Source organism: Coenobita brevimanus, chromosome 97, assembly GCF_032717465.1.
Source record: "Coenobita brevimanus isolate Jiangsu-jjx chromosome 97, ASM3271746v2, whole genome shotgun sequence".
In the NCBI taxonomy this organism is placed as follows: Eukaryota; Metazoa; Arthropoda; class Malacostraca; order Decapoda; family Coenobitidae; genus Coenobita; species Coenobita brevimanus.
In genome coordinates this window covers 40,139,177-40,157,558 of record NC_137050.1, presented here as the reverse complement: position 1 = coordinate 40,157,558, position 18,382 = coordinate 40,139,177, and the positions used below count along the sequence as shown (strand labels likewise).

The window sequence follows — 18,382 nt, the reverse complement described above, 5'->3', positions numbered from 1 at the left end:
CCTTACCGCAACACACTACACGAATGGTTCACCACCAACAGGCTCAGAATAGCCCCAGCCAAATCTACAGTGACCCTTCTCACAAACTGGACAGCAGAGCACAGTCACATCCCACACCTCACCGTAAACAACACTCCCCTACCCCACACACACACACAAAATCCTTGGTGTAACATACGGTACATCAGTGTCATTTAAACAACACATCACAAACACTAAAAATAAAATAACACCAAGACTCAGTTCCTTGAGGTCACTTGCCCATACAACATTCGGACACAACAAAGAAACCACCACCTTAGTATACAAACAATACATACATTCAGTGATGAATTATACAAGCCCTGCTTGGGCTCCTGACCTCACCAAAACACACTACAACACTCTACAGACCATACAGAACAGGGCCCTAAAAATAATCACAGGCTGCACAGCTACTACACCCATAGACCACCTACATCAAGAAACCAAAGTCCTCAAAGTCAAGAATCACCTAGACATGAGAGGCACCCAGTTTCTTGCTGCAGCCTCCACAAACCCACAACATCCACTGTATTACATGGTAGCACATCTACCCACACCAAGGAACATCAAAACAACACCCAGCACACGATACCATACACAATACTGTCATCTCTCCCCCCTCGCCCACCTCAGACCAGCTTCCAGAAGCATATCCACACTCAGATCAATCGCCTCTCCAGTCAGTCTTTTAAAGACAAAACACAGCTGTATGCATGGCCTCCTGACATCCACCCTTCTGAATCCTATCTCCCTCATGAGGACAGGGTCCACCTGGCCAGGGTGACCATCCAGCCCTCTTAAGCTACCAGAAGAGGCTGCATGACTCCGTCGCTGATGCCTGTCCAGGATGCAACACAGCACCCCATACTATTAAGCACATTATGGAAGACTGTATTGCACACAATCACCTATGCCAGCAACACAAGATACACTCTTTGAGAGCTCTGTGAGATAGCCCCGTCTCGGCCATGGCCTTCCTAAGGGGCTCATGGCTGTTTGGCCAGACTGCCTAGGAAACAGCTACTACTACTACACTAAATTATGGCGCCTGGTGGTTTAGTGGGCAATTAAGGCACTCAGTCAGGTTGAGCCTGTGCAGGTTTTTATCCAAGGGTTGGTTGGGGTTTATTGCTCACTTAATGCCACTCAGGGATGAGTGAGACCGGTCATTCTCATCTTAAATGTCAGGAACAACTTGCCTAGCCCCGGACTCCTACGCTCCTTATCTGGCAACACAGGATTAGATGATGGTGATGATACTATTAATGATTTTAGATGACATGTGGTCGTGTGGTGTGTGTCACTAGGGACATAGACTAGTCACCTACCCTTAAGTTTTGTGGTCTATGATAGCCTAGTTTTGAACTGTTACTTTCAGATGATAATGTTGAACTGAAGATTGCTCTGTTTTATAATGTTTTCTTAGTATTGACAAAATGTTTTATATTTGCAGTGATATATGACCCTAATGGTCAAAGTAAAGGGTTTGCTTTTGTGCGGTTCTATGCTGAGGAAGAATACAAGGATGCACTCACTCATATGAATGGCTTCAAGGGATTGGGACAAAAACCACTGAAAGTCAGCTATGCTGTGCCCAAGAAACAGCATTACCCTGGAATGTAAGCATTGCATGTATATTTTTGTAGTCTATAGTATTTTCAGATATGTTTTAGTTGTTTAACAGTATTTTTAGTAGGTCAGTGTTGTGCAGTTCCCAAAATCTGAAATGGTTGGGATCAAAAGACTTTCGGAAATTTGAATTTATCGGAAAACTGGAATCTATGTTGTTACCATTAGTTATATGTATAGACATTCATTTGCTTGGCATGCCCTGTAGTAATCATTATGTCCATGAGGTAATTTATTATCCCACAGTTATAATTTATAGAGTAGAGGCATGAAAATTGGACAATAAACAATGATGGTTATTTTGTATATAAATACAGAATCACAAAACACAAAATGAAGAAATCAACCTCATGGGTCAGATGAATCCAACTTGAGCTAGCTTGGGTGAATACACCAAATTTTATATGATTCCCTCATCTGTGGAATCAGTTACGATTGCGAAGCCACCCACAAAGCTTTGGAATCAATTGTGATTACGATCAAAAAGGTTTGTAACCAATCATGATTACAAATTATAACAGACTCATTATTTGGTGAAACAGTATGCAATGTACTGCCTATATGACAGTGAAAAGGTTTGGACTTTGTATACAGAGAGAGAGAGAGAGAGAGAGAGAGAGAGAGAGAGAGAGAGCATATATACATACATTAGGCCCTCATTTATCCAGATGCTTAGTATCTGGACATGTTCATTATCATGCTTGTTCTAATGCTGTCCATAACAAGGAGATGGCCTGTAAAACGTACCAGAGTCAACCCACCCCTGAGTCACATATTCTTATGTTTCTGCCTGGAATCATGCTAAGGCTGTTCTTCGCTCTGCTAAGAATAATTAATCTAATATACTATAGCAGTAGGCATGTGTGTGTGTGTGTGTGTGTGTGTGTGTGTGTGTGTGTGTGTATGTATGTATGTATGTATTTTAGGCAGCTGAAACTACACACTGAAATCACATCAGAATTGGCACAAAAATCACAAAAAATTCGCTGATATAAAAAACTTGGTCCCATCACGACTGAAAATCTTTTACTATATTTAATGAGCGATCACATTTTGACCAAAAAATGCTGCTCCAGGCACCCAGCATAGGATCTCCTTTGAATTTTTTGCCCACAGGTACAAGTAAAGTACAGTATTTCAGACTTGCGTTCGTACAACTTGGGTTCCATGCCCGAAGCTGCAGATAACATGATCAGTTGGTTAGCTGCAAAAAAATCCAAGTGACAGTGTTACACTAGAACAGCACATAAACGCGAGAGCCCTCCGCAGGAGCAAGTGCGAGGGGCCCGAAGGGCCCACAAGCACTTGTCTGTACTAAATGCTCTCAACTCTCCAGCTCGAATTCTTCCTGCTCCTTCTGGCACCTTGCCAAAAACCTTTCTAACAACTCTACCTCATCATCCTTCCCTCCTCTTTTCTACTCTGATGGCTCTGTAGCTATTTTATTTACTGATAAAGCAGATCTCTTCACTCAGACTTTCTCCTCCAGTTCCACCTTAGACGATTCCAGTGCTGTTCCTCCATCACTTCCCCCTTCTGACTTCCCCCATGGCTACCATTAAAATTTCTTCAGCTGATGTATTTTCTGCCATCACTGGCCTCAATACTAACAAGGCATATGGGCCTGATGGGGTCCCTCCTGTTGTCTCAAAAACTGTGCTTTCGTGTTTACACCCAGCTTAGGTAAACTCTGTTGCCTTTGTCTGTCAAATTGTACCTATCATTCTTGCTGGAAGTTTGCCTTCATTCAGCCAGTCCCAAAGAAGGGTGACCATTCCCAACCCTTTAACTATCACCCAATTGCTCTAGCATCCTGTGTCTCAAAAGTTTTCGAGTTTGTTCTTAACAGAAAAATTTTAAAGCATCTTTCCTGTCACAACCTTCGTTCTGATCGTCAGTATGGGTTCAATCAGGGACGCTCCACTGGCGATCTTCTCACCTACCTTTCAGACTCCTGGTCATCCGCCTTTCGGGACTTTGGCAAAAGCTTTGCCATTGCACTTGACATCTCAAAGGCATTTGATCGAGTCTGGCATAAATCTTTAATTTCCAAACTGCCCTCTTACGGTTTCTATCCTTCTATCTATGCCTTTATCTACAGCTTCCTTTCTGGTGGTTCTATAGCCGCTGTTGTAGATGGCCATCATTCTTCTCCTAGATCTGTCAACAGTGGTGTTCCTCAGGGCTCTGTCCTATCACCAACTCCCTTCCTTTTTTTGATCAGTGACCTTCTGAGCTGTACATTTAACCCTATCCATTCGTACGCTGCCACCCTTCTCCTTTCCATTCAGTTCCAGCAACATCCATCTTAGCATTTACTTCAACAATCAAGGCTATGGCACACCTAATGTCTTACTTGGCCTGCAACTCTGACTGGGGTAAAAATAATCTTGTTGTTTTTAATCATCAAAGACTCAGTTCTTACACCTATCAACCTGACAAAATCTTCCACAGGAGTACTCACTAATGTTTAACGATATCCAGCTTAATTCTGCATCATCCTTGAACATGCTTGGGGTTTCATTCTCTTGGGACTTATCTTGGAAAGATCATATTACATCTCAAAATCTGCTTCCAAGAGACTGGGTGTGCAAAGCCAATTCCATGCCTTCTTTACCTCTGCACAGTTGTTGACTTTATGCACGTTTTTTTTTTTGCCCCTGTTTAGAGTACAACTCTCATGTGTGGGGAGGCTCCCCACATACAGCTCTTCTCAATAGGGTGGAGTCAAAGGCTTTTTGTCTCATTAACTCTCCTCCTCTTGCTGGCTTCCTTAAACCTCTGACTCTTTGCCCCACTGTTACATCTTTTCTGTCAATACTTCAGTGGTTACTGCTCCTCTGAACTGTTTGCCTGCATCCTCCACTTCTATGATGGGTATGTAGCACCTGTCTCGCAACAAACTCTCATCCCTTTTCTGTCCAACTCTGTAATGCAAGAGTTAACCATTACTCCCAGTCCTTCATTTATGCAACAGGCCAACTATGGAACTGTCTCCCTCTGTCTGTATTTCCTACTTGCTATGATCCCCAGTCTTTCAAACGATGTGTCCAGGCATCTTGAAGTGAACGGATCTTTAATTTGGCTCTCTTTTGTATTGTAATTTGTTTTTTCTTGGAAGGAACAGTTTCTGGGCTTATAGCCTTTGGTTCCTTCTTTCTTGCATTAAAAAAAAAAATCTAGATGCTGGACCTTGGCTCTATTAACCCATTGCATCTGGCCTATATTCCTGCCAACCCTTCTCCCAGTCGGGCATTCCTGAGATAATTTTCTGTTTTTAAACCTTCATATCTCAGCTAATACTTAACAAAAGATATAAAACTAAGTGTCATAATACTCATCAATCCTTTGACTTCAAGCTGATAGCCCTATATTGTCCGTGAAGGGCGTGTAAAGTGGGTGGGGAAAGCAAGCAATTTTTGTTGTTTTTTTGCACATGTCCTTATGCATGGCAGATGTGTGGTGGCACAGCTAAGGCTTATACTAGCCCTCCACAGTAATAACACTTCCAGAAGACCGCAATTCACCACAAACACCATTTCCATGTACATTTTTCAAAAATGTGGCGGTAGTGCTGCTTTGAATCTGGTAACCATGGCAACGACCTTGAGGCAGGCTGCCTCAGGTACAGGCATGGGCACTTGCTCGCCTCACCACCACTTTATTACTACCACCACCTTACATGCACACACACAGATGCATGTTTTGCTTGCACTGTCACTTAATTCTAGCACTGCAATGCCACTAGAAGTCTGGGTATTACAACTACTACAGATACTTCTACTACGATTACTACTACAACCACCACTACTACAACTACCACTACTACAACTACCACTATACCGCAACAACTACCACTACTACTACTACAACCACCACTACTACTACAAGTACTACTACTGCATAAAACCTAAAAAAAAAATATTGTGAACAAATAGTTATTCACATACTGTCCATGATTGAAAATACTATAATCTGCACTATAACAAACAATTTTTCCTGTGACTTAGACTTTTTCATCATAACAAATATACATGCACGAAAACTTTCAATAAAAGTAAGGCACTGATTTCATCATGAAACAAATTTTCCGCCTCCATTATTCACTTAAATAGAGCGGTGGTGTGAGGCACCGCATTTCCTCCTCCCTCTCTCCTGTCTTTCTCCTTTCCACTATATTTTCCCATGTAACATGTTTTCTCCTGTGATATTTACTTCTTCATCATAACAAACACACACAAAATTTTTCATTAAAAAATCTCTCTCTCTATCTATCTATAGCTCGACGCCCTAATCTCGCAAAGGGTGGCCACAGACAAAACGTCTCCAAGTCGCTCTGTCACCCACCATTTGACTACCCTCCCCCCAGCTTACCCCCCCCCTCCCTCATATACCTCTCAACTCCATCCCTCCACCTCATCCTCGGTCTACCTCTCCCTCTCCCTCCCTCCACCTCACCTACATACACCCTCTTAGTCAGTCTTTCATTCTCCATTCTCTTCACATGTCCAAACCACCTCAGTGTATTTCTCCTAATCTTCTCAACCACATCCACATCTACCCCACAGCGTTCCTTCAGTTCTTCATTCGTCAGCCTGTCCCTCCACATCACTGCACATGCTCCTCTCAAGTAACTCATTTCCACTGCTCTCACTCTTGACTTGTTCCCCTCTTGCAAGGTCCATGCCTGGCTTCCATATGTCAGGGTAGGGATCACAATACTATCATGCAGTGACTTCTTAAGGTCCTTACTCACCTCCCTATTTCTCATCACTGCTTTCAGTGTACCAACAACCTTCCTTCCCTGCTGTACCCTTTCACGCACTTCATCCCCCAAAGTTCCATCCTTACTCATCACACTACCCAAGTACTTGAATGCACTCACATTCTCCATATCAATAAAAAATAAGGCACTGATTTCATTTTGAAACTTTCTGCTTCCATCATTCACGTAAATAGACAGAACGGAGCCACAAGGCTCTACGCACCGCGTTTCCTCCACCTCCTTCCTTTCTCCATTCCCCACTTCCTCTTCTATCTCCTCATCCATGCCAATATCCCTCTCTCCAGGATCGTCAATATCCTTTGAACCATTCCAATCATCAGAAATAGCAGATGAATGTAGAGGGGGAAACGATGGGTGCACAGTGGAGGACTCAAGTCCTCCACCCTCCTCACATGACATAAATATTTACACTCATTATGGCAGTCGCTTTCCTGAGAGGAAGAGTCACTTTCTTCACTCGCAGTTGGCGAAAATGTCATCTTGAGTTCTCTCCCTTTCGCATTGTCTCTAAGGCCTTTGCTTTTCTGGCCTTTGGACTTCATTGGTGTTGAAGTCGGCGGCTGCAAGTGCTTAGCCAAGGATCCGGACACGGAAAACTTTTTGCTTAGGTCCATCCATTATGGAGGTACGCAGGTAACAGGAGCATGTCTCATATGCATGCAGGAGGGTTGTCAGTGGTTGTGTGTGGTGAAAAAAACATGTGGAATATTCAAATAATGCCGCAAAACACTTGATGTATACGTGTCCCCTGGGTGTCACGTAGACATGTCACCCGGATGCAGTGGGTTAAACTATTATCCGAATTTACTTGCTTCTACCCTGATGTATAAGTCCCCAAGAACTTTGGCCAGCCAGCCGACATATTCAAACATTTGGTTTCATGGCCGCTGAGCTCTAGCCATGAACAGGAAGTAGTTCATAACCCACAACCAGAGCTAAAATGTCCATCCGCCCCTGCACTGAATGGTCAAAGTCATGCGCTCATCCTACTCCCAATAAACCTCCAGCACCCGAGTGATATGACTGTAACCAGCAAGTGGTGTCAAAATGTCTGTACGCATTCCCCACTGAATGTCCAATATCGCACGGCCACAGAGGCTAAGTCTTTCCCAACCACCACCTCCATCAAACACAGACCAGAAGCCACGAGTACTTGTTTGGTGACAGTGGCCATCAGCCTCTCTACCGAAGGTTGAAAGTCCCCTGGTCACAAGGAGTTGTGTTTCCGCATGGCCACTCAGCGTCTTAACAGACCATATGCCATGAGTAAATGTACGGTAAGAGCGCCTGCCCACCTGTTGACAGAAGGGGGAGATTCCTGCCCACAGCCTTGTGTCTCCCCCCCCTCCTGTCCTTCCTCCATACCCTCCTGGCTCCTCCCTCACTCCCTACCCTCCTCTGTGGTGATAACACTGACTCATGAGTTTTCAATTTTTTTTTTTGCAATTTATTCGACTGCTATTGGTCGTATCAAAATTCTGCAAAATCCACGAGAAAGCTCTTGAAATTCTGCATCTAGACGTATGCTTAACTTTGGAAGGTGCTGGCAGGATTTTGCACTAGGATGGTGGGAATTTATATGAAGGTAAGTTTTACTCCAGAAAGCAATTCTTGTTATATTTCTGTACTTGTCATTTATAAGTGTTAGCTTATCTTATAAACACCAGCGAAGATGATGGTACACCATTTATACAACTGTAGCCAATTTACAGTGGTAGGTATATGGCCATGGAATTTTTTTTGAGCCACTGGAGCAATCACTCATCACACAACAGATTTTCAAACCATTGTCATGTTTTTTGTGGATTTTTGTTGTTTATGCATGTTTTGCATAAACAACAAAAATATCCAAAAATCCATGCTTTCCCCCTTGGGGGTAGGGGGGTTTCAAGAATGCTCCCCCAGTATCTCTGCTTGTTGTATGAGGTGACTAAAAGAGTTGGTGGTGGGTTAGTGCCCCACCCCATTAAAAGAACTAACTAAACAAACAAACAAATCGCCTCAGACCAGGACAGACCATACGTTGACGACCAAGTAACGGACAAAGGGCATTCTAAGGATGGGAACCTGGATGTGAGAGAAGTGAATGATGAAGTGAAAGAGAGAGATATTGTTCAGGTGCTTGAGGATGCAAGGGTGGATGTATGTGGATTGACTGAAACTAAATGGAAAGGTGAAAGGGTGAGAGAAAGGGAGTTTGGTTTAGGAATATGTGCGGGAGTTAATAAGAATGAGAGGGCAAAAAAAGGAATATGTCTGATGATTACTTAGAAGTGGAAGGAGAATATAAGAGAGTATGGAACAGTGAGTGCAAGGATTGTATGGATGAGGATGAACGTGAGTATACAAGCCTGGGCGATTGTATGTGTGTATACGCTGACAGAGGACCGAGTGGCAAGAATGAAGATGAACTTTAGACGAGTGTAGAAGCATGTATGGACAAGTTTGAGGGGAGTGAGAGAGTGTTTTTGATTGGAGACATGAATGGCAAAGTTGGGAATGTACGAGTGGATGGAGTGGTTGGTCAGTGGGGTGTGCCAGCTGAAGTAAATGGGAATGTTAGTGCTTTGGTGGACATCTGTGCTAGTAAGGGGTTGGCAGTAGCCGATACCTTCTTCCGGCATAAGATGATGGAGAGTCATGAGGAGGATGGACGGTGATCTTCTTGAACAAAAGGCAATGATAGATTACGTGTGTGTGGTTGAGGGAATGAGAAGACAAGTGTTAGATGCAAGAGTGTGGAGAGGGTGGGGGAATGGAATCTTGGACCATCACTTAGTGATGGCCAGGGTAGGGCTGCAAAGAAAATGAATGAAAAGATGAAGGGGAAGACAGGAGGAAACGGCTCCAGTGAAAAGAGTGGAGAAGTTGCAAGAGAGTGAGAAAATGGCAGAGTATAAAAGCATAGTGGAAGAAAAATTGGAAAGGTATGAGTTAGAGCACATGGAAGGGGTGGAAGAAGTGTATGCAATATATTCACGGAAGAGATAGGTGCAGCTTGCGAGGTGGTTTGTGGAGTGAGGAGATGCAGGGGTGTGCAAGGGACAGCATGGTGGAATGATGAGGTGAAACAAGCTGTGGAACAAAAGAAGAAGGCATATAGTGACTGGCTAGCGAGTATAAGTAGGGGAGAAGATTAGAGAGAGAGAAGAGAGAGGTATATGTGAGCAGAAGGGAGGTGAAGAGACTGGTGAAGGAGAGTAAAAAGAGAGTGGATGAAGAGTTTGGGAGGAATCTGAGTGTGAAATGGAGGGAGAGTAAGAAATTGTTTTGGAAGGAGGTAAAGAAAATAAGACAGCGTGAAAGGGGAAATAGTAGAGGAGTGAAAGATTGGAATAATAGATTGTTGGTGAAGAGAGAGAAAATGAGGAGATGGAAGGAGCACTTTGAGGATTTGTTGAATGTAGAGAGTGAGAGAAGTGTGAGTATAAGTGGTTTGGGAATAGCTGGAAGAAGGGATGAGAGGAGAGAGGAAGAGATCCGTGGGGCAGAAGTAGTTGAAGCAATGAAGAAGATCAAGATGGGAAAGACCCCAGGAATTGATGGAGTGTGTGGTGAAATGCTGAAGTATGGGGGTGAGATTGTTGTTGAGTGAATATGGAAGCTGTGTAGATTGGCTTGGGATGAGGGAAGGGTTCCAGGGGATTGGAAATCAGGTAAAATTGTTCCTTCATACAAAGGAAAAGGGGAGAGAGAAGTATGTGGTAACCATAGGGTATTTGCCTTAGTGTGATTAGAAAAATATATGATAGAATGCTTATTGATAGGGATAGGCATATAACAGAGGAGCTAGTTGGAGAAGAACAAAGGGGATTTAGGAAGGGAAAAGGGTGTGTAGATCGGATATTTGTTCTAAGATGCTTAGTGGAGAAGTAGCTAGAGAAGGGAAACAAAGTGTATGTTGCCTTCATGAACTTGGAGAAAGCATATGATAGAGTGGATAGGCAAGGTATGTGGAAGGTATTAAGAATATATGAAATCGATGGGAAATTGTTGAGTGCTGTGAAGAGTATGTACGAGGGAGCTAGGGCTACAGTGTGAGTGGATGTTGAGCTGAGTCAGTTCTTTGATCTAAATGTGGGACTGAAACAAGGGTGTGTGATGTCCCCATGGCTGTTAAATATATTCATGGATGGGGTTGTAAAGGAGGTGCAAGGTAGGGCAGTGGATGTAGGGGTGGCTCTAATGAATGAGGGTGAGGTGTGGAAGATTCCGGTGTTGCTGTTTGCTGATGATACAGTATTGTTGAGTGAAGATGAATGGAAGTTGCAAGGTTTGGTGAATGAATTTGGAGCAGTATGTAAGAAGAGGAATCTGAAAGATAATGTAAACAAGAGTAAAGTAATGGTGTTCAAGAGGAATGAAGTCACAGAATGCACATTGGGGTAGGATGGCGAGAATATGGAGAATGTGAATGCATTCAAGTACTTGGGTAGTGTGATGAGTAAGGATGGAAGTTTTGGCAAAGAAGTGCTCGAAAGGGTACAGCAAGGAAGGAAGGTTGTTGGTTTTCACTGAAAGCGGTGATGAGAAATAGAGAGGTGAGTATGGAAGTTAAGAAGTCACTGCGTGATAGTATTGTGATCCCTACCCTGACGTGTGGAAGCGAGGTGTGGACATTGCTAGAGGGGAACAAGTCAAGAGTGAGAGCTGTGGAAATGAGTTGCCTGAGAGGAGCATGTGGAGTACATTGGAGGGACAGGTTGACGAATGAAGAAGTTAAAGAACATTGTGGGGTGGATGTGGATATGATTGAGAAAATTAGGAGAAATACACTGAGGTGGTTTGGACATGTGGAGAGAATGGAGAAGGAAAGACTGACTAATAGGGTGTATTTAGGTGAAGTGGAGGGAGTAGTGAGAGAGGGGGAGACCAAGGACGAGGTGGAGGGTTGGAGTTGACAGGTATATGAGGGAGGGGGGAGTGAGATGGGGGGAGGGCGGTCAAATGGTGGGTGACAGAGTGACTTGGAGGCTTTTTGTCTGCGGCCACCCTTTGGGGGGTTAGGGCATCGGGCTGTAGATAGATAGATAGATAGATGCATGCTTTCTTGATGTGTAGCATTAATATGAATAATCCTAGGTGTGTTTTGGTGTCTAAATATGGCAGATTGACCTGGAGATCGTGCCAGAATTAGGAGGGGTACTGTACATACAGTCATGTATAGGTCGGGTGTTTTTTGTTGTTGTTTTCAGTGTTTTTTTTTTTTTTTTTCAGTGTTTTATTTCATGGTTTTCTTGGTGTTTAACATTACTTTGGGTATTCCTGTGTGTATTTTGATCTCCAAATATGGCAGATTAACCTGAAAACTGCCAAAATTAAGAGGGGTAGGGTACTGTACATACAGTGGTGTATAGGTAGGGTGTTTTTTGTTTTTCAGTGTTATTTTTCATGGTTTTCTTGGTGTTTAGCATTACTTTGGATATTCTTGTGTGTGTTTTGGTGTCTAAATATGGCAGATTGACCTGAAAACTGTGCCAAAATCAGGAGGGGTACTGTTCATACAGTCATGTATAGATATGGTGTTTTATGGTTTTCAGTTTTTTTTTTTTTTTTTTCATGGTTTTCTTGGTGTTTAGCTTTAATTTGGATATTTCTATGTGTGTTTTGATATCTGAATGTGGCAGATTCACCTGAAAAGAGTGTATAAATTAGGAGGGATACTATACATACAGTGGTGTCTTGGTAGGATGTTTTTTGGTTTCATTTTTTTTTTTAATGGTTTTCTAAGTGTTGAAAATTATTTTGGATAACACTATGTATGTTTTGATGTCAAGATATGGCAGAATGACTGGAAAACACTGCCAGAATAAGGAGGGGTACTGTACATACAGTGGTGTTTGGGTAGAGTGTTTTTTAGTTTTCAATGTTTTTTTGCATGGTTTTCTTGGTGTCTAGCATTTCTTTGGATATTTTTATGTGTGTTTTGATGTCTAAATATGCCTGGATGACGGAAAACACTGCCAGATTAAGCATAGGTACTGTACAAGTAGGTTAGGTATAGGTTGGAGGTGGGTATAGGTAGGGTCCGGGTGTGGCAGGGGAATAGTGTTCATTATCCGGATGTTGCCACTGCATGGACAGGTTATTAGGTCTGTGATATCCGGAGAATTGAGGGATTAATGTAGAGAGAGAGGGGCCGTCCCCATCCATCCATCCAACATCCAATCCTACACTGCCCCATGAGGAGCGTAGGAGCCCAGGGCTAGGCAGTTGGTCCTGACATTTAAGATGAGAGTGACCAGCCTCACTCATCCCTGAGTGGTATTACATGAGCAATCAACCCCAACTACCCCTTGGATATAAACCTTCTCTGGCTGAATCAGACTGGAGCTCAATAATTACCCACTAAAACCACCAGGCGCCAAAATCTGGTTATATGGTTATCACCCAGCGTAGTAAATGCTTTCCTGGTGTACAGGAAACCATTTGGCTTGTCACTCATTGTAGAGTCACCCACAGGCTGAAGGAAGAGGAAAGAATGAAGGAAAGAAAGACAGAAGAGGGAGTGTAAAGTCACCTGTAGGCAGAAGGGCAAGGAAAGAATGAAGGAAAGAAAGACAGAAGAGAAAGGAAGGAATGAAGGTTGGAGAGGAAAGGGCAGACACCCAAGAGCAGCACTACATCGAGTGAGTGGATGGTGATCGCCCCCACGTCCCTAACTTATGAAAATAATTGGTTCTTAAATGTCTTTCATGAGTTGTTTTTTTCATAAGTTCATTTCTCTCTCTCTCTCTCTCTTTGGGGAGCGCAGTAGCTCAGTGGTAGGGTGTCGGGCTAATAATCGTGAGGTTGTGAGTTCGTGCCCCGCCTGGTGGCTGCTGTGCTGGAAGGGGTAGCGCCCTCCTGTAACCCTAGCAGTGCTATATGATCTGATGAGGTCTAGCTTGGGGATTAATCCCCTTATCTCTCTCTCTCTGTCTCTCTCTCTTTGTCTCTCTGTCTCTGTCTGTCTGTCTGTCTGTCTGTCTGTCTGTCTCTCTCTCTGTCTCTCTCTCTCTCTTTGTCTCTCTGTCTCTCTCTCTCTCTCTCTCTCTCTCTCTCTCTCTCTCTCTCTCTCTTTGTCTCTCTCTCTCTTTGTCTCTCTCTCTCTCTCTCTCTCTCTCTCTCTCTCTCTCTCTCTCTCTCTCTCTCTCTCTCTCCAGCCCAACCTAATCTCATAATTACTGAGGTCACAAACTTCTTTCCCTCTACCCCATCGCACCCTTCTAGTCCATACCTACTTCTGTGCTATCCTCTCTCTCACTCTCTCTCTCACACACACACACACACAGACACACAATTTTTTCGTATGTGCGGATTTTTCGTAAGTCGATCTTTCGTAAGTAGGGGTCTGACTGTATAACCAATTCCGTTTTTTTTTTTTTTTTTTTTTCCCGGGAGAGACTATCACTCGTGTCACAGAAAGATAACTGATTTTCCAACTGTCTTCAGGTTTTTTTGTGGATTTTTGTTGTTTATGCATTGTTGTCTTGATGTTTGGCAGTAATCTGAATATTCCTATGTATGTTTTGATGTCTCAGTACGGCAGAATGACCAGAAAACTCTGCCAAAAATTTTGAGGGGTGCTGTACATACAGTATAGGCATTTTTTTTTTTTTTTTTTTTTTTTCTTGGTGTTTAGCATTACTTTGGATATGCCTATGTGTGTTTTGATGTCTAAATATGGCAAATTGACCTGAAAACAGTTCCAAAATTAGGGGGGGTACTGTACATACAGTAGTTTACAGGTAGGGTGTTTTCTGGTTTTCATTTTTTTTTTTTTTTTTTTTTTTTTTTTAATGGTTTTCTTGGTGTTTAAAATGATTTTGGATATTCATATATGTGTTTTGATGTCTAAATATGCCTGAATGACTGGAAAACACTGCTAAACTAAGCAGAGGTACTGTACAAATAGGTTAGGTATAGGTTGGAGGTTGGGTATTGGTAGGGTCTGGGTATAGTAGCGGGAATGTCTTTCATTATCCGGATATTGCCACTACCCAGATATGCCTTTGGCCCTATTATGTCGGATGATTGAGGGAGTACTGTACAGGATGTTAACCTGTTCCTTGTTGTGTCCGTATATATACAGACAAACCAATAGTGTCAAAATTCCCAAGTCCATATATATACAGACTAACTCATAGTACAGTACAGTACCCTAAATTGTCGAGTCCGTATATATATGGACATGGTTTTTCTCACATTTGCACAAAACCGTTTGAGTCTGCCCTTAGCGTATGACAGAAAATGGGATGACGAACACCCATCCTTCCCTCCCGTGCCTTATACCAGTATAGTATAATAAAAAGTGAATGTGAAAATACAGTAAGACCTCACTATAATGAACTATTTGGGGCCCAAGCCATTCTGAAAAAAACGAAATTCCGATAAAAGCGACATCCGGACTTCTCCCTGCTAATCCGAACTTTTTATGATATATCAGACATTAGTCCGGATTGCACCAACGTTTTTTTTAACTGTTTTCACTACTATTAGAGTACTGTACTGTGTAAAACCTTCATTACATTAATCAAATGGTACAATATATATAATAATACAGTACTGCACACTGACAAACATGTCTTTTATTTACCTTATTGTGGTGAACATAGCTGAAGTGGTCAGGCAGTCCGGACTGCTTCTGGTTTTATCGGACATTTTCCAATATACACTCAACCCCCTGCTATCACGCGTTCAGCTATCACGCTTATCTGCTATCACGCACACATCAAATGCACAACCATACATGCTATCACGCAACCCAAGACCGCTATCATGCGTCGAGTTTGAAGACAGGCTAAGCGAAACTTATTCACACGGCACTTCATACGAGGTTTGCAGAGGATACGATGGTTAATCGGAACGGTAACGTGGTAAAATTCCCGATTATAGCACGGGCATTTGGAATGCATCTGAACGGCTTCCTGCCGAGGACATGACGGGCAAAACAGTGACCAAAACCCATTCGGCTCGAAAGAATATATCGTACAACATTGAAATTTAGCCAGCGCTGAATACTTATTAATATTGTATTTTAGAATAAATATCAATCGTTTTGAAACCCTTATAAAGAGTTAATATTTCTTATGCCGAAAAAACTGTGGTGTCAATAAAGTAATCACGTGTTTACAACTGAGACGGGGCTCTGACGACAGTGTGAGGAACGTGTGTGATAGCGTCCAAGTTTTGTTCCACTTAAATGTTCCTCAGCCATTCCTGATATAAGTTACCATGTGATACCCCCTTTAGCTGTGGACACTAATGAAATGGAGACAGCCAAAGAGATCTGGCGGCAACTAAGCCACTCCCAAGCCGTAATCCTTATAAAAGTTTGATGGCCTTTTATGTTGTTTATTTATTCATTATACTGTTATTATTAATATAATAATGCTTTTTTTCATGTTAGAGGAGAGATTGGCAGGAAATCGTAGGCATAAAGTGGTTAAAAGTTAGAAAAATGGGCCACCGAAAAACCAGTTAGAAATTTTCCCATTGATTGTCAGTTCAGCTGTCACGCATTCGGCTATCACGTGCGTTTCCTGTGACCAATTAGGCGCAATAGCAGGGGGTTGAGTGTATAAGAATTTAGTCCAGTAGCTCCTCGAGTCCGATAAAAGCAAATTCCGGTCTATTGAAGTCCGTTATATCGAGGTTTTACTGTATGTAAAATTAGCACAGAACCACGACTTCCCATCGTCATAGTTTCGGCTGCGGCCACAATACGTACACCAGGTTGCATTTCCAGACTACAAATGCTCCATGCATTTACCTAATCTACACCAAAATGGACTGTCTATCCACATCAGCCGCTGACGGTATCTGAAACTATCCAACTGACGCAAATCTGGGTCATGCCGCGCTGCCAGTGATATTGCGCTTACTCCTGACTTCCAGTCAAAGTTGGAGAACTTCCAAATGATGGACTAATTGATAGTGATGCGTAAATACTGTATATAATGAAAGTAATATAAGTACCTGTACCATCCCAGGCATTTCTGCAATTTTATACCCACCCAATCATGGACTAAAAACAGGAAAAAATTTTATTGCATAAAACAATCCAAAAGGACATATAAATCAAGGAAAAGCAAGAAAAAGTACTCCTTATAGGAGAAATAAGTGCAGGATAGCCGTCCATCGTGTTTCTAGCCCAGTTTCCCAAGCCGTGAGCTACGTTTTCCCACCCAGCTGGGTGGGATGAGAGAGAATGGGAGAGGGGAATGGGGGAATCCCCATACTCAATATCCTTCTCCACTGGCTCATATTCCTCCCCAGAAGAGTCGTCCAGGTCTTCCTCTTCTATAGAATCATTAAATGAAAGGACAGAGGGTCCATGTGACAGTTTCAATTGCCTCCTCCAGCCTAGTGAGGTGGAAAAATGCCGTGACTTCCGTGACATTCTAACGCTTTGACGGACAGTGGCACACTGATGTTACCCAGCCATGCAGAACCAAACTCAGTGCTACAAGTGCTTGTGCACAATGTTGCCAATACATTAAGCTACTCCTTAGCAAAAACATTAGCTAGATTGAAGCAGTTAGAGATACACTACAGTGCTCAAATTTTGCTGTCAGCACCATCACGTTGCTGGGATTACTTGAGACGTTTTGTACCATCGGCACCATGCCGACGGCGGGATTGTACGGGTTAAGTCAAATAACATAGGGAAAATAAGAAATGTGTGATTTATCTTAGCTGATGTGGCTGTGTGTAGCATGAGTGTTTATAGTGCCTTATGTGAATGTTTATAGTGCCTTGTACCAATATAATGCAAAAAAAAAAAAGTGAATATGATAATACATACTTGTAGCACAGAACCCCAACTTCATGTCATCATAGTTTCAACTGTGGCAGCATTACGTAAACCTAGTTGCGTTTCCATGCTACAGATACCCAGTGCATCCTCCCACTCCACCCCTAAGTGGACTATCTTTCCACATCAGCTGCTAGCGTTAGCTGAAAGTAACCATGTGATGCAAATCTGCTGGACCAAAACACTTGTTTTGGGGCGGAAAACAGCCGAAGTGGGCACTTTTACTGTCACTAGGCTTATTTTGACCACTTTTCAGGTCTCTTCATGGAAGAAAAACAAGTTAAAACTGACTAGCATTGAAGATAACTTTGATTCCCAGACCCTCGGCAGTCTAGGCACAAAAGCCAACAAAGGCTTCGGCACTGAACAGGTGAAAAGAATTGGGCGATAGTTAGAGGGCTGGGAATGGTCACCCTTCTTTGGGACAGGCTGAATGAGAGCAAACTTCCAGCAAGAAGGAAAGGTACAAGTTGACAGACAAAGGTGAAAAAGTTTACCTAGGGAGGATGTAAACACACCAGCACAGTTCTTGAGAACAAGAGGAAAGACCTTATCAGACCCAGTTGCCTTGTTAGTACTGAGGCCAGTGATGGCTGAAAAAACATCAAGCAAAGATATTTTAATATCAGCCATGATGAAGTCAGAGGGGAAACAACACCAGAATCGTCTAAGGTGGAATTGGAGGAGAAAGTCTGAGCAAAGAGTTCTGCTTTATCAATAAAAGAAACAGCTAAAGGCATCAGAGCAGAAAAGAGGAGGGAAGGATGATGAGGTAAAGTTGTTAGAAAGGTTTTTGGCAAGGCGCCAGAAGGAGCAGGAAGAATTTGAGTTGGATTGTTCAGAGCATTCAATACGAATGAAATTATATTTAGCAGAGCAAAGATTGGACTTAGCATGATCCCGGGCAGAAACATAAAAAAGAGGATATTCAGGGGTGGGTTGGCTCTAGTACCTTTTGTAGGTCCTCTCCTTGTTGTGGACAGCAATAGAACAAGCGTGATTAAACCAAGATTTTTTTTTGTATTAGTCGCAGGATAAGAGAAAGGAATGCATGCTTCCATGCACGAGAGAATAACCCCCATAATGTGCATGGCACTTAAATAGCTCTTGGCCATGGAGGCTGTAGCCATTCCATGGAAAATCAA

The 18,382-nt window shown here is 42.7% G+C and overlaps 1 protein-coding gene across 2 annotated transcripts in view; it reads left to right on the top strand.

Moving 5' to 3' along the window:
- The window catches only part of Secp43 (tRNA Selenocysteine associated protein), a 160,675-nt gene that overhangs the window by 106,852 nt on the left and 35,441 nt on the right, over positions 1–18,382 (top strand). For both annotated transcript variants that reach the window (XM_080283279.1, XM_080283280.1), the window contains one exon: positions 1,478–1,643. In XM_080283279.1, coding sequence (XP_080139405.1) covers positions 1,478–1,643 — 166 coding nt within the window. The remainder of the gene's footprint in view (positions 1–1,477; positions 1,644–18,382) is intronic.